A 15,709-nucleotide genomic window follows, 5' to 3' on the forward strand; every position below is an offset into this window, starting at 1 on the left:
CTTCAAGCCAAAAAAAAAACCAACCAAAAAAAAAACCAAAAACAGTAGATCACAACCCTCTCGGGTGCTGAGTCTCTCCTGAACAGATCCCTAGTGGAATCAGCTCCTTTCTAAGGATCTGTGTGTGGAAGCAGCTTTAAAGGAAGCCTTACACACTGCTGATGGTGTGGTGAGGATCATCTGGTAATGGTTAGTTTGTTCTTACTCACTTTGTTGATTTACTCTAAGCCTTACTGATGCTTCAGCACCAGAGAGATCCTCAGGGCGATCCTGCGAGTTCCTGCCTGGGAGCTTCCCCAGCCTCCTCCACAATAAATGCAAATGCAAAAAACTCCTTTGGGTTTTCTGCTCCAATATTGTCTTTTCCACATACTCCTTTTATATCTCAATAGATGATTCGTTCTGGAAAATGTGTGTTTCAGGCTTCCTGGCTCATGTAATGGCTTAGGTTTTTGAAGTCTTTTCGCTAGTTGTGTGTCAGACTCTGATTTTTACACAACCATTTTTACATTGTTTTTAATCTGTTTTCCTTATTAAAACACAATTCCAAAGTTTTGAAGGATGCCTTTTGTCTCTGATAGCCTCCCATGTCCTGCCTTTTAGCCCTGTTTGATTTTTTAGCCATGTTTGATTTTTTAGCCATTTTTGGGGGCCAGACTTGACCCTCCTACAAGCTTTTCCAACAGGTGATGATGCATTTGGTCAGTACTTCCAATGTGACTTCTTTCAGCACTCACCATGCTGCATAAAACCCTTTTATTCTTTTAGCTACCTCTTTCAGCTTTTTCCCCTTTCAGCTTTTTCCCAAGAAGTCTTCTGACTGTTACAGAGTTCCTGGGCAGAAGAGGGAATTTCTTTGGCTTTTTTTGCTGTCATCAGTGTGGTAACTCTCAACGGTCACCAGTTCAGTGATTAGTTAGGTCCAGCTCTCTGCCCTCAACTAAATCAAGAGCTGATCCTCCTTTTGTGGCTTCAGCTGCTCCATAAAAATCATTAAAATTGTCCAACCATTCACCCTCAGATGCAACAGCTGCAGCTCTGTGGTCTACCTCAGGACGTTGGGTGTTTCCCATCCCAGTTGTGTTTTCTGCCCTTGCCACCTCCCTCCTCTTCATCACGTTGAGTTGGCTGATGGAGCTAATCCTTTGTTGGAAGGGCAGGAGACATTCCCACTTATTTCTTTGTCGAGATGTCACCCAACCTGTTAATAACCTCCCTTGTGTTAGGTGAGCAAATGTGTTTTCTGCTTTAAAATGCCAGATGGAATATTTGTCCTGGAATGGAGCGCAGCAGCCCCCGGAGGCGCCTGCTTTTCCCTGCTGATCCAGAGGGAGTCCAGACAGCTCATTCAGCTGTAAGCAGCTGCTTTTGGACAGGTGAAGTCTGCCTCTAGCTCCCTGGAAATCATTCTCATTTTGCAGGTGATTTACAGACCCCAGGATGGCATTTGCATTTTTTTGCCCCTTGCAGTTTTGGGGTCAGAACTCCCTGCAGTGCTTCGTGCAAGGCCAGGACCTGGGAGTGCTGTGCTGACACCTCTGACTCCTGCCTCTCTTCAAGCTTGATTTTCTCTTCCCACCTGCACTACTATACCTTTTCTTTTTTTTGTTTTTCTTTTCTTTTTTTTTTTTTTTTTTTTTTGAGAATTGTTACTGCAATGGCAGCCACCATCCCTTGGAGACCCGTGCAGCAGGGCACACTGTGGGAGAATTGCAGAGGAAAAGGCAAATAGAAGACATTGTTGGCAACTGATCAGCTGGTGGAATACTCATTTTTCTTTTTCTGGCTTCATTTTAATAGCAGTCTTCGTTTTGACTGCTTTTCCAAATTACATCTTCTTTTAAAGAACCAAAACTGGAAGAACTAAATAAAAGGCACGCTTGCTGCCGACAGTCTGAAATTGAAATTTCTTCTTATCTGTGTTTTGTGTTTAATGAAAAGTCTGTGTTTACTTTGGTGTTTGCAGCCATCCCCTTTGCTGTGGAGGACCAGGCAGGACACCGTGGCTAAGCCCAAAGGTGTTACTGAAATGAAGATGAGATTTCTAAACCAACCAGTAGACTGAAACCCTCACGTTCCCCAATTAATAAGCACTAAATGTTTCATTGCAATCAATACTGAATTTGACACACAAATCAATTTTTACCCATGACCAACCATAAAATTACCCAGGACTATAAAATTAACCAAGCACAAACACCTTCTGTCGATCAATAACCCACTCATCCCAAAAGTTAGATAAAAGAAGGCCAGTGGACACTTTAAAAGCCAGGCAGATGAAACCAGTTTGGTGATATGTTGCCACAACACAATGTGTGTATTGATTTTATTTGTCATGTGTCCCGTGACAATGAGCACAGAGAGAATCCTAACCCTTCCTTCCTTCAGAAATACCTCCATCTGCTTAGTTCAAGGAGGTGATCTTGGAGGAGCACTACAGATCTTTGTCATCAGGAAGAGGCTCCCATCCTCTGCAGGACATTCCAGCCTTGGGGAATAACAGGAACATCTGCAGGAGATACTGTGAACCAGCACACATCTGGAAAGGCACCCAGCACTCAGGACATGGCTAACAGCTCCTTGGAGGGAGATCCCTGAGAGGACAGAACAGCCCCAGAGCAACACTGGGATATCAAAGCGGAGCTGGCTGAGTCTCAGCCTCTTCTGCAAAGATGAGGGGGCAAAAATTTAACTGAGTTGTGATAGTTTCAGCAGCAAAGTGTTTTCTTGCACTAGGGTTGCCTGCAATTTCCCAGTTTTCTGTAAGTCTCTCAACATTTGAACATCGTTTTGTGTTGTTGCAGTTGTATGTTTCTGTTTGCAGAGTGGATGTTTTCACCTCTGGAGTCCACAACCCAATTCCAATGCCTAGAGAAGCAGAATTCAAATTTTAGCAAGAAGCTTTCTCATGGGAACAGCAGCACAAAAAAAACCAACAAAAAAAACCCCATTAATTTCCAGTTTGTTGCTTTGACTGACTCTTGACATTAGGTCTTTTTGTACTGAATTAAAAAAAAAACCAACAGATTTGGCAAAAACACACAAGAAGGGCACATGGTAAAAAACAATAACCCAGGATAAACTTACTCTCCTAGGCCTAATTAATCCAAAGTTGTTAATTTTGGACTGGCAGCCAGGGGGCCAGGCTAGGTGTCTCAGCCCATACCATTCCATTGTGTCATCAAACCATTTTTATCTCTCCACACCCACTGTAAAGCTACTGAGCAGTCATAAAGCCACCCTGAGGTCCATAGAGTGGGGTGAGTAATGTCACAATGACCCTGCTGCCTGTCTGCAGCACCTTTGTGCCACTGGGGTAACCATGGTGGAGCCAGAGTCTCCTTTGCTTTCAGCCAGAAGGTCTGCAAAGATCACAGATAAACGTACAGATACTTCTGTGAATCAGAAAAAAACTCATCCAGCCATGGCCACCCCCCCACTGAGCTGGAAGGTGACTTCCCATGCTCTCCAGTTATTAGAGTTCCATTTCATTGCTCTTTCCACTTGGCCCAAAGGAAGACTGTTTAGAAAACCCACAGGCTACAACCAGGTCTGTAATTTTCTCCAGGTCTGCAGAGGGACAACCATTTTTACTTCCAGCTAAAGAGCATCTCACAGCAATTTATCCTCTCTGATCAGAGGGATTTGCTAACTGATGATCGCTCAGGTTAGTCTGGGGTTTAATGAGCATTTTTAGAAAGTCAAAATGTCAGAAAAACTATGGTGGTGAAAAAGAAGGCATGGTGAATGCAATGCAAAAATCAGCAGTGGGTTTTAAATCCACTGTGCTTAATTTGCAGTTTTGCACCTTTTGATCCAAGCTTTCAACCAAGCTGTTTGCCAAGCAGGAGAAGATGCTGACAGACTCCTCACTAAATTCCTCTTCCTTTTCCCACAGACGTATTCTCTTCTCAGAGAACACAGGCAGGATGAAACAATAACTGCCAGGAGACAGACAAAACCCTTCAAGGCAACTGACAAAAGCAAAAGCACAAATCTTCAGAAATTCACGGAGAACTTCTGCTCTCAGACACAGGCTCCTGAAAGAAGACCAAGAGCTCTTGAAGTGTGTTGCAGGCAATTTTCTGTTCAGATGGGGAGAACTATGGGAAACACTATTTAAAAATCTTGATTAATGCAGGAGAACTTGAAGGTGGGGTGATGAACAGGTAATGAGAGGGAAGGAAACCCACTGATACAGGAACGTGTTCTATTTATACACATTGGCAGGAAGAGCAAACCAGAAGAAAATCTTATTAGTGACAGAAAAGGAGAACAAATAAAGGAAGTCAGAGAAATCCCCCTGTGTCTTCTTTGCTTCAACCTTCAAATAAAGTGAATTGCTACCAGTCACTACGCCTGACCTCTTAAGGAAGATGAAAGCAACAGGTAGCAGGAGGACAGAACAGATTCAATTGGATCTGGTTCTGTGGTTACACTGAGATTGGCAGTGCCTGCAAAACGTACTCCTCAGTATTTAGGAGGCCACTTATAGACACTTTTTAATAACTGGTGTTTATCTGCAAAAGATCATGGTGTTTGGAGGTTCTACACTGCCTGCAGAAAGAAGGACCTGTGGATGGAAAATTCAGCTTAACCCCAACGTCCAGGAAGAGAACAAACAATCCACACGGAAGCACTTTGGAGAGGAAAGTCATGTAAAAAGTGACAAACCCGAAAGTCACCATGAATTTGTCAAGAACGGGGGGAACAGCTGTGCAGAGAGAAGCAATGAAAGAGATCTGGGGATTACAGGGGATCAGGAAAAGAATCTGAACCAACATGGTGATGCTGCTGCAAAGTCGACAAATGTCACACTAAGGGAGGCTCCCTGATTAACCTGATTATTGGATAGAGATGTAGGGAAGCAAACAAAGTTGGAAAGAGGCCAGAGTGGCCCAACGCATGAAAAAAGGTTTGGGAAATATGGCCCATGAAATCACACAACCTATGAGAATTTGTATAGTCTAGAAAACTTGAGTTTAGGAGAGAACATGACAATATAATGTGAAATTATATATAGTTATCCAAGATGTTTGTGTAAGTTGATGCTGATTGATTGTGCTTTTTATCAGTTAGATGCTGGGAAAGAAACTTGCATTTACGACCAGAGCACAGTTTAGATACAGGTTTTAAAGACAGCTGAGTCCTGTAACAGCCTACCTAGGAATACTGCAACATCTCCTTTACTGGAGGTTTTTATTAAGACATTGGACTGCCAGCTTTAAGTCTTAATTGCAAAGTCCTTCGGTCCTGAAGCTGAAGCCTTGTGTCTTCCCGAAGAAACACACACAGCAGATGCCAGGATTCCTGTCAGAAATTGTAGTTTTGATGGAACCAGGAGCAAACTCTCCCCAGTCCACACCGAGCCTGGAAACTTCACCTTACGGCCTACCCCAGGCTCAGCTCCAGCCGGGAGGCCAGACGGCAACTGAAAAGCCGAAACCCATTCCGAAAAACCCCAGCTAAACCCTCACCTCACCCCATCTTCACCCTGAGGGGTCGGGGGGACACAAAGGCTGCAGCCCCCTACCCCCCGGCTGAGGTAACCCGGGGGTGGTCGCCCCTTTCCCACAGGTAGGGCCCAGGCGGGAAGCGGCTCGGGTTCCCCCCCCTCTCCTCTGCCCTCAGCTCCCCTCAGCCGCCAGGCCCGGCTGCAGGGCGAAGGCCGGGAGGCGCGGAGCGGCCGCCATGTTGTCGTCCTGCGGCCTGTGGTAACTTTCGGGGAAGTTTCTTTCCCGGCCTCTGGGGGGACGCGGGGAAAGAAGGGAGGGACGGGGAAGGGGGGGTGAGGGGGGAGGAAAGACCGGAGGGGAGCGAGGTGGAATTTGCGGCCACCGGTGAGGAGGGGGCGAGGGGGGGGGGGGAGGCCGCGTTTTGCGCGGAGTTGCTGGGAGAAGCGAGGGGGTCCGGGAACGTCCCCGCTCCCCCGGGGGCCGCGCTGGGGGCGGCGGCGGCGCCGTCTTCACCGCGGGCTTTAGGCCGGCGGCGCTGCGCAGGCAGCGTAGGAGCCGCGCAGAAGGCGTAAGGAGCCGCCGTCCCTCCGTCTGCGAGCGTCTCCGGCGCTGCCGCCGCCGCCCCGCCCACCCCCCGCCCTGGCCCCGCCCCCCGGGCCGCTGCCCGCGTTCCTATTGGCCGGCGGGGCTGTCAGTCAGCGGCTGGGCCCATCTCGCGCTCCCCATTCATGCAGTTTGGTTGCGTGTTGGTGTATTTTACTGTTTGCAATAAAGAGGGGGGGATTTTTTTTTGTTCAGTTTCTGCTGCAATTAACTCTTGGTCCCTTAAACATCTTTTCTTTTTTTTTTTTTTTTTCGTTTTTTTTTTTTTTTTTTTTTTTGCCATTTTGCAGAACGGTTGAAACAGTTTGGCGGTGGTTACATTTATTTTTTTTCTAGGTATCTTGTACCTATATATTTTGCAATCAACTATTAAGGTGCAACTATGCCCAAAAGAAAGGTAAGTACAAAAAAAAATACAAAAAAATTAAGGGAGACAGATGGGGAGCGAAGGGGAGAGATCAAAGCAGCGTTTGCAAAATTAGCTGTAAATTTATTTATTTTTTTCCTTCTTTCTGCGCGCGCGTGTGTATGTGGAGTTTTTGGTTTTGTTTTGGTTTTTTGTTTTTTGGTTTTTTTATTTTGCATTTTTTAATTTTTTTTATTTTTTTTTTTTTTTTTTGTCTTCTGGCTTAAAGTGAAACCCGGGACCGGAGGGGAGAAGGTTTTAAAAGGCGTTGTGTATCGGGGGGGGGGGGGGGAAAAAGAAGAAGGGGGAGGGGAGGGGGCTGTTAAGCGCGGGGAGGAAAAAAAAAAAAAAAAGAGAAAAAAAAAAAAAAAAAGGGAAGCCGTGAGTTCACTTCGGGCTGTTTTGTTTGCGAGGAGAAGGCTGGAGCTGTGTCTCCATGCTGGATTACAAACAGCCATAGTGCTGCTGCTGCCCCTATGGAGAACACAACAGCGGCAGCCCCGGCTCTCCCAGCACCCAAAACCCTCCGCCCCAACCCTCCCTCAACCCCCGCGGGTTTATTTGAAGGCGAATCGGGTTATTCCTTGAAGGGATTTATGTCGGAACCGGGTTTCTTTCTCCTGCGTTTTGCCTTTGTTCTTTTTTTTTTTTTTTTTTTTTTTTTTTTTTCCTCCCTCCTCTCTCTCTCTCTCTCTCTCTCTCCCTCCTCCTCTCCCACTTCTTGTCATACCAGATGGTTGTGCAATGGTAATTCGGGGCCATTAGGCGGCGCAGAATTTGAAACTGGCCTTCAAGGAAAACGGGGAAAAGATTCCACACCACAATTTCCAACTTTTTCACTCCCAGGGGACCCCACCGAACCCACACCCCCACCTCAAACCCATCACCCCCCCCCCACTGGGACCCCCGCAACCGCCCGCCGGGGGCTCCGGGCAGGCTCCGACGCCCACGGACCCGCCAAATGGCGGGTCCGTGGGCGTCGGGGCCTGGCCAGAGCCCCCGGCGGGCGGGGTGTAATCGCGATAGAGCCATCTCGCCGACACTGCCCTTGCGCGGGGCCGGCGACGACCTTGTTGTGTCAGGTAAATTGGCGGGAAGTTTTTAAACGCGGGGAAACGTGCGGACGCGGTGACGTCGGCGTTGCCGCGCTGAGGCATTGTGGGAGTTGTAGTCCCCAAGGGGGGAGATGGGGGGGGTCCGCCATAGCTGTCCCCCCTCATTCTCCCGGGTTAGCAAAGGAGCTGCGAGGTCTCCCCCTTGAGGGTTGGGGTCGGTGCAGCTTTCTCACCTGGGTTTCTCTCTCCCCTTGCAGGCGCCAGCGGAAGGAGAGGCAAAGGAGGAGGTAGGAGCTGCTGCCAGAGGCTCCATCGTGAGGTCCATGGAGGGGTGGTGGTTGGGGGGGGGAGGTTCGGTTCTGCTGTGTTTATGGAGGACCAGATCGTGGTGAGGTGGGTGCTGGGTGTCCTGAGGGCCTGGGTACTAATGTGGGGCCTTCCAGGTAACATCCCTGAACCTTCATGGGCCCCAAGAAGTAAAGAAACTTTTATCACTCAGCAGAGCAAACTCGAGAACTCGTTGCCATGACGCCCATAATCTTGTAAATCCTGGAGTTTGGGTTTTTTGGGGGCTTCATCACCTGGCGTGTGGGCCGTGTTATTTTGGGCTGTGGTTCTGAGAAAGTGGTGCTTTGTGTGCTCCCTGAATTGTAGTGACACATCTTTCCTTACGCAGCCAAAGAGAAGGTCAGCTCGACTATCTGCTGTGAGTAACTTGATTTATTCATTTAATAACCTCTAATAATTCCTTTTATAACCTCCTGTGTGATGCTGGCTTCTGGGGGAGGGTTACAGAGAAACAATTTGGGTTTTTTTTCCCCCCACTGGTATTGTGAAAGGCCTGGTGAGAGCACTGAAATATCTAAAAGTAAAGTTCTCATTCTGTCTTTCCAGTCTTTGAGCATCAACACATTGCAGCCTTACTTTAGGATATTTCATATGAGTAAACATTCAGTCTGGACACATAGAATGGTTTGGATTTGAAGGGACCTTAAAGCTCATCTCATTCCAGCCCAGCTTGCTCCAAGCCCCATCCAGCCTTCAGCACTGCCACAGCTTCCATGGGCAGCCTGTTCCACTCTCTTACCACCTTCAAAGGAAAGAATTTCTTCCTAATGTCCAACCTAAATCTCCCTCTTCGAGTTTTACACCATTTCCCCCTGTCCTCCCTTGTGTCAAAAGCCCTACCCCAGCTTTCCTGTAGCCCCCCCTGGAAGGTTGCAATAATCCAGAGTCCAGTAATAATTGATTTCAAGATGCATTTTTTTTCTGTAGGTCTTCTCCATACAGATAACCTGCTCAGAGCTCTGTAAAGCACTTGCTCTCTCATTAGCTGTGTTATCTGACCATTGATTTTGGGGACCCAACTGTTGGGTAAACTGAGACCTAGAGGGTGTAAATCTGTGTCACCTGGCAGGGTTCAGCCCAAAGTCCCAACCCTCAATAGGCTCTTGGAACCCTCTTCTATGCACATTTGGTCCCAGCCCTTTTATTTATTTTTTTTTTAATGCATCTTAGATGTGCCAAGTTGTATGTGGTAATATATCTAACTTATACCTAATAATATATATAACATTTGCTATTTAAAGCAGAAAGTACTTTGTTTTAGTGAAAGCTAAGATGTGCATCCATACAGTTCTGTCCAAACACCTTTGCTTTTTGACACCTTCCCTTCACAGCAGTCAGGAACACCCAGAAACTTTACTGATCCATTTCCTGTACCATAACCTGAGTAACCCACATGAGGAAAAATGGGTTTGGAGACTGAAACAGACTGAAACACCCCCCTTTGACTTTTCCTCCTTTGTATGAATGAAGCAGAGAGCTCAAAACTGTCTGGTTTGAATAGTTCCCAATACTTTTAGCAGTAGTCTTGCTAAAACATTGCAGGACTTCCTCTGACTGTTTTTCTGTGTTTTGTGCAGAAACCTGCTCCTCCCAAACCGGAGCCAAAGCCCAAAAAGGCAGCACCTAAGGTAAGGGCCTGAGCTCATCTTCAACTGAAGTTCTGCTTTTCTCTCTCAGGGGGTGTATGGAGGGGCTGAAATCCCTCCACGAGCAATCATTTGGGGGTTTCCTGATTTTCTTTAAAAATTTAATGATGTGAGTTCAAAGGACAGGAGAGATGTAAAGAGAATTTTGTCCAATTCCTACTGAAGGGATGTGGCAAACTGAGCAGATTTTAAATCAGCTGTGGTGAGGCTTTCCTGCTTCCCTTGCAAGGCTGTTCTGGAGTTTCATATAATGCATTGTTGGGAAAATGATGCTTTGAATAGAGATCAGAGACTCAATTAGAGGAGGCATTGAAAATCATGCTTTTAATTACAGTTCCTTACTATGTTTTCATTCAAAAGCACTCTTTGCAGTTAGTTTCCAGTATATTAAATTTTAATCACTGGAGATAAAGTTCTACATGCCCCTTTCCTTAAGCTGAATATTTTTGGCAGCATCCAAAATATTGGCATATTGTAGGCAAGGGAGTTAAAAAAGAAACTGCTTAAAGCTCCTTTGGAGCAACAGTTTGCAGGGGACAGTTTGCAAGCCATGAGGTATTTCTTTAGACCCCTCTCCTGTCACAGACTTCCCCAGCAGTCAGAGTGAGCTTAGATCTGTAAATATTCAGATTGCATGGAGAGTTTTGCAGCTGGAGAAAACAAAGCAGCAATAACAAACCCTCAGTGTTCTTATCTCCCTGTTTTGTTTTCTCTGGTGGTCTGGACAAAGCAGAGGTGCTGTAGTTACAGCAGGGGATGATGGGCTGGGAACCAGGAGCTTTTTTCTGTACATGTAAAAGACCTGGCAGCTGCTTATGGCACAGCAGCATTCCAGCTGGTGGAAACCATTCTGCCTCCCCAGCCCTGCTCTGTGGAGCAGCAGAGATGCCAGGAGACATGGATGAGAAGGACAACCCTGCTCGTTGTTTTGGGGAGCCCTGCCCTCATCTCTGTCATCTCAGGGGTGTGCAGAGCAAATGTTTCACATCTGTGTCTGGTCCTGCAGCAGGATTCCCAGACCTGGTCCTGCAGCAGGATTCCCAGAGCCCATTCCAGAGCTGCAGGGGAACCTCAGAACCCTGCTGCTCCACATTCCAGTGGCACCAGTGGTTGGCACACTCTGGATTTTATCTCCCTCTAGTGGGAGCCCACTGCTGGTGGTTGCTCTTCCAGCCTGAGAGCTGCCTGGGGCATCTCCAAGCCCTGGGTTCAGGCTCTGCTGATGACCCATGCAGAGGTCAGTGCAGTTGTGTGTGATCCCCAGGGCTGGTGTTTTCTCTGTCAAGTTTCCTTTCTTATTTTTGTGGAAGCATCTCAGGGTTCATACACAAACTGCATGAAAAGTTGCAAAATGAAGCCATGGGAAGCTTAAGGACTATAAGTGACTGTCAGGACTTACTTGAGGTCCCTTTCTGCACAAGCTGTGTGGTGCTGGCTCCATCTGGGAACATTCAACTCTGCTGGGAATGGTCCCCCCAGGTGGCATGGGGAAGATGTTGGTCCTCTTGCTTCCAAGGTGCTGGTTTGAAGCCAGGACACCTGAGCTGCTTTTTGTGCCCTCTGGAGCTCCTGATACTGAATCAATATCTGTGCAAAGGGGGTGTGATAAGAATTGGGCAGGCATCTGACATTCCTCTTTCCCCCAAACGTTTAACTTTGCACCCTTCAGGTTCTGTGAGTGTTCTTTTTGTGTCAGATTTCACCTTCTCATCTTACCTCTGCTGAAGGACACAGGGAAGAAAGTTTTATCACTTTATAAAACGTGACCTGATTACTGAGTTACTGTTGCCAGCTGTATAGAAAAATTATTCAGGAAAATGAATACAGTGGAATCAGCTCAGAACTAGCTGAGAGAATGGAAGAAACTTGGAAACTGGAAAAGAACAGTATCTGCTGGGGTATTTTTTCCCTGAACTCATTTGGTTATGGAAGGGGGTTTGATCCCTTCCAGAGTAGCTGTTAGCTTGTCCCAAAAGTGGTGATGAAGTCTGCAGAGCAGAGCCCCCAGGATCCTCACTCAGCTGTGTGCTGGGAGACACTTTCTCTCCAGTTAGAGTCCAGCCCTGGCAGGCAGTTTCTGTGGATTCTCCTCAAATCCTTCCTGAAGAGAGAGGCTTTACCAGCAAAGAGTGGGCTACAAAGTGTTACAGTTTTACCTCTGTGAGTGCTTCGCTGTCTTTTTTTTTTTCCATGGGGTAAGGGAAAAGATACCCCAAGCCTTTCAAAATCCTTTATGGAAGAGCAACCCAGCAACACACTCTGCTCATGAGCATGCTGGTGCTGCTGGAGGAACCCTTCACAGGGGACTCCTTAGGTCAGGCAGAGAGCAAACCAGGGCCAGAGTAGTGCTGCAGCTCCAAACCTTCCCACCAAACAGGACCAGAGCAGCTGGGTGCTGATCTTACTGTGATATTTATCTTTCTTCTGCCTCCCTTGGAAATTGGAGGACTGTGCAGGCAGTGGAGAGGAAGTAGAGGGAGTGGAACAGTGCTCTTTGCTCCTTTCTCTCAGAAAGAGCCACTGCATCTCTGATCAGAGAGTCCCCAGGGAGGAGGAGAGGCTCAGCCAGGAGACTCCTTGCACCAGGTTGTGGTAGAGTTTCCCAGGTGGGTTGAAATCCCACAGGAAGGTCAGACTGCAGAAAGAGACCCTCACCCTTCTGAGTGCTGCTGACCTCCTCTCTTACGTCTGCTGTGTTTATAACAGGATTTGGTTTAATTTTGGTGATTTTTTTAAATTGGTATCATTGAAGAATCAGCACCTTGTACTCTGTGCCTGAGTGTACCCTTAGGAGCATCTCATTTTTACTGTGAATTAATTGAGGCCCTGTTAAGCAAGATGCTGAAATAGGAGAGTAGACTTCTTGTAGCTGGTAGTCTGTGAGACAACTCCATCTTCTGAGCAGAGAGGTCTAAATAGTCATAAATGTTCTGCTTATCTTCCCTGGGAATAGTGATTTTGCAGATATTTAAGGCTCCTTTGTTGGAAGTAGATTAATCAAGCAAGCAACTAAATAAGTTTGCTCAGTGCCAGTATTTCTTGGCAGCCAGAGACAGCTCCTCCAGAGTGAAACTTCACAAGGGTCATGTCCCTGCATTGGGGTTGGGATCTGACCTTGCCATATAGAACTTTTTAATCTCTCTTAATATTGCTGCAGAAGTTGCAGTGTCAAGCTTAGGTTTGATTTAGCCTGATCCACGTCTAAGAAATCACTCTTAAATAATAAATGCAAAGTTCTGGAGTGAGGCTGCTGAGCCCCCAATTTGCCCATCACACAAATGGTTTCATTATTGTAAGGAATATTTCTGGGCAGGGAAGGGGGAAAGTCCTTTGACTCCAGCTTTGTTACAGTCTCCTAAATGGGCATTAATAGCACATCTGAAGTATTCTGGTATTTCCAGTGGTTGTACATGTTCTTTTTGTTCTGTGCTAGGCCTTTCAGCAGCACAGCAGAAATACAGGCCAGTTCAACTCCAGCATTTTTTAGCTAATTGAATTGAATGCCTATTTAAAATAGGAATTCTTTTAACCCTGACCATAGCTGCTTTTATATTATCCACTTCCCAGTAGCACAGTCAGGGCAGAATAGAAGGAAAATCCTTAGAAACTTTCCTTTCCTTAGAAACTTTCATCTCCTCTTTGTGTGAAGTTCAGTGGGGAGAAGCAGGTCCTGCAGGTGGGTTGAGAGCTGAGAATGTGCAGAGATGGAGGAGGTGGAAATCAGAGCTCACCATATCCCCGTCTGTTTCCTTAACAGAAAGAAAAAGCAGCAAATGATAAAAAGGAGGACAAAAAGGCAGCAACAAAAGGGAAGAAAGGAGCCAAAGGCAAAGATGAAACTAAACAAGAGGATGCTAAAGAAGAAAACCACTCTGAAAATGGAGATACCAAAACTAATGAGGTACAGATGGGCATCAACCCAGATGTGTTGGTAACAAATCTGCAGGAACTCCTTGTCAGGAGGGGGGGATTTCCCTGCCACCCTGTAAAGACAGGCCAGGGAGAGCCTGAAGGAACAGCATTCTCCTTGCAACCATTCCTGCTGCCTGCTGGAGCCCTTCCACAGGTGGTCTGTGCTATGGTAGTGTCCCTGGCAGGGCTGGCAGCAGAAAGATGCAGAATATTTGGGGAACAATAGAGCTCAGTGAGATTGCTATCCAACCCTGAGCTGACTTTGCATTATCCTCTCTGGTCTGCTGGATTTGCCTCTTCTGCTCAGCACAGGTTGGTGCTGTGCCAGAAGTCTGTTTTTAAGTTTTACACAATGCTTTAAAAACAACTTTAAAACAATTCTTCACCAGGGAACTGTTCTACAAGAGATCTGCAAAATAAACTGGGTCTTGTCTCTTGATCTCCAAGCCTCTTTCTGACAGATTCTGAATGTGTCAGTTGCATACCTGAGAGCTGCCATTTGCTAGGAGTAGCTGCAAGCTTCAGGCAGCTCCTGGTGGCCTTTTCCTAGAAGATTTCTTGCTGAGAGCAAAAGTGCAACATTTCCTATGGGCTCCCTCTGCCCCTGGTGTATTCTCTCTTGGGTTTTGATTCACAGTGATCTCTCTTCAGGTGTGGAGTATTGTTACCCAGTTAATGGGTTGCTTATTCTTTGGTTTTTTAAACCAGTTCTTTGCTAAAGATTAATACAGGGCTACTGTACCTCAAAGGATCTCTGATAGGAGCTTTGCAATTTTGCTGTTTTGGCTTTAAAAAGTAATAGAAAGCATTTTTATAGAGAAAAATAAATGAGAAGGTGAGACTCAGTTTCCCCAAAGTCTGGACTACAGCCAAGTACTGTGGGTTTTTTGTGTAATTCTTACACTTCCCTTTGACTTAGGGAGATGAAGCCTGAACTTTGCTGGCGTGTGATTGATCCTAATCTAAAATGCCTTTGAGCCTTCTGCCTCTTTGGGGGAGACACTTAACATCCCCAAATGAACTCGATGACCAATTAAAACTCATCTGTATTTTAGTTTTTGGAGTGATCAGCCACCACGTGGGTGTGTTGGTAGTCTCTGTAGTACCTCTGCAGGTACAAAACATTGTCCTTGTGTGTGTGCTAACAAACTTGTCTCTCTTTGATGCTTGTCAGGATGGAATTAGCTTTACAAATAATATTTCTGTTCTTCCCAAACACTTTTCTAGGCACCAGCTGCTGAAGCATCTGATGATAAGGAAGCCAAGTCCGAGTAATGTTGACCCTGCCCTATATCTCCATCATTTGGTATCCGTACCTCCATGCTGTATTGTTAACAGAGAGGAATATTTTTATCAACTATTTTATAAATGCAGGTTTTTTTAGCATGAATTTAATTATGGAACATCTTCATCTCGGTTACTTGGGAATTAAATCCCTAACAAACAAAACAAAAACAACGACAACAACAAAAAAAGAAATCATTGTTTTTAAATTTTGTGATTGTAATAGTTTGTATGGTACATGGAAAGAATAAGTGGTGGTAGCTTTTGACTTCTGTCAGTGTGTCCCTTTTTGTGTAAGTCATGCTTACAGACTTCAGATTTTAATTTTTTTCCCTTGTATGTGTTGTATGGTTTCTTAAAGTGGGGAGGTCTCAAAACAAATAACCGTGTTAAACATTCCAGTGGTTCTGTGGGTTGCTTTTATAAAGAAGGTGAGCTATTTTCATGAAAAAAACCTAAGAGCTGGAAATCTGTTGTTTCCCAAATGTAATTTTATTTTGTCGGTTTTGAAAAAAATAAAGAATTAAAAAAAAGTGTAATCATGTTTTTAAATGAAATACAAATGTTTCTTTTAGAAGGGCAGGTTGGTTGTATGTACCCACTGTTAGGAATTTTGCTGGATTTATCTTAATAAAAAAGACTCCTCAAAAGCTGATTGTGGTTTGTTGCTTGTGCTGCAAACGTCCTGCTGGGAAGCTCCCCAACTCCAGACCAGTTGCACTGGTCCAGGGCTTCAGGTGGAGACAACTTGTGCAGCCTGGAAGGCTTTGGGCTTCTTCAGTTGTGTGAACAAAAATGAGTTTATGGGCAGCCAGAGTGAGTTTGGTGAGGGTTGGAAGGGACCTTAAAGATCAAAATGGGAAGAGGTGATCCCAGCGGGTGCTTCTCCAGTGGAGGTGGGATGCTTGGTGGTGTCCAGTGTACCTGGAGCCTTCCAGATGTTCTTAAAAATTCTGAAGGGATTGTCTGGGATTGGTCTAAGTGCCTTTTAATTGGCTG

At 45.9% G+C, this 15,709-nt stretch overlaps 1 protein-coding gene across 3 annotated transcripts; it reads left to right on the top strand.

Moving 5' to 3' along the window:
• Positions 1 to 5,153: 5,153 nt before the first annotated feature.
• On the top strand, positions 5,154 to 15,363 carry HMGN5 (high mobility group nucleosome binding domain 5). Of its 3 annotated transcripts, none has more exons than XM_071757980.1 (7): positions 5,154 to 5,577; positions 6,396 to 6,456; positions 7,778 to 7,807; positions 8,197 to 8,226; positions 9,446 to 9,496; positions 13,272 to 13,415; positions 14,654 to 15,363. In XM_071757980.1, the coding sequence occupies exons 2-7, from the start codon at positions 6,442 to 6,444 to the stop codon at positions 14,699 to 14,701; spliced, it is 318 nt and encodes a 105-aa protein (XP_071614081.1). In that variant the 5' UTR covers positions 5,154 to 5,577; positions 6,396 to 6,441; the 3' UTR covers positions 14,702 to 15,363. The 3 variants fall into 3 exon arrangements, with proteins under 3 accessions (XP_071614081.1, XP_071614082.1, XP_071614080.1); XM_071757981.1 differs by lacking the exon at positions 5,154 to 5,577 and adding an exon at positions 5,664 to 5,714; XM_071757979.1 differs by lacking the exon at positions 5,154 to 5,577 and adding an exon at positions 5,771 to 5,840.
• Positions 15,364 to 15,709: the final 346 nt, after the last annotated feature.

Source organism: Heliangelus exortis, chromosome 14, assembly GCF_036169615.1.
Source record: "Heliangelus exortis chromosome 14, bHelExo1.hap1, whole genome shotgun sequence".
NCBI lineage: Eukaryota > Metazoa > Chordata > Aves > Apodiformes > Trochilidae > Heliangelus > Heliangelus exortis.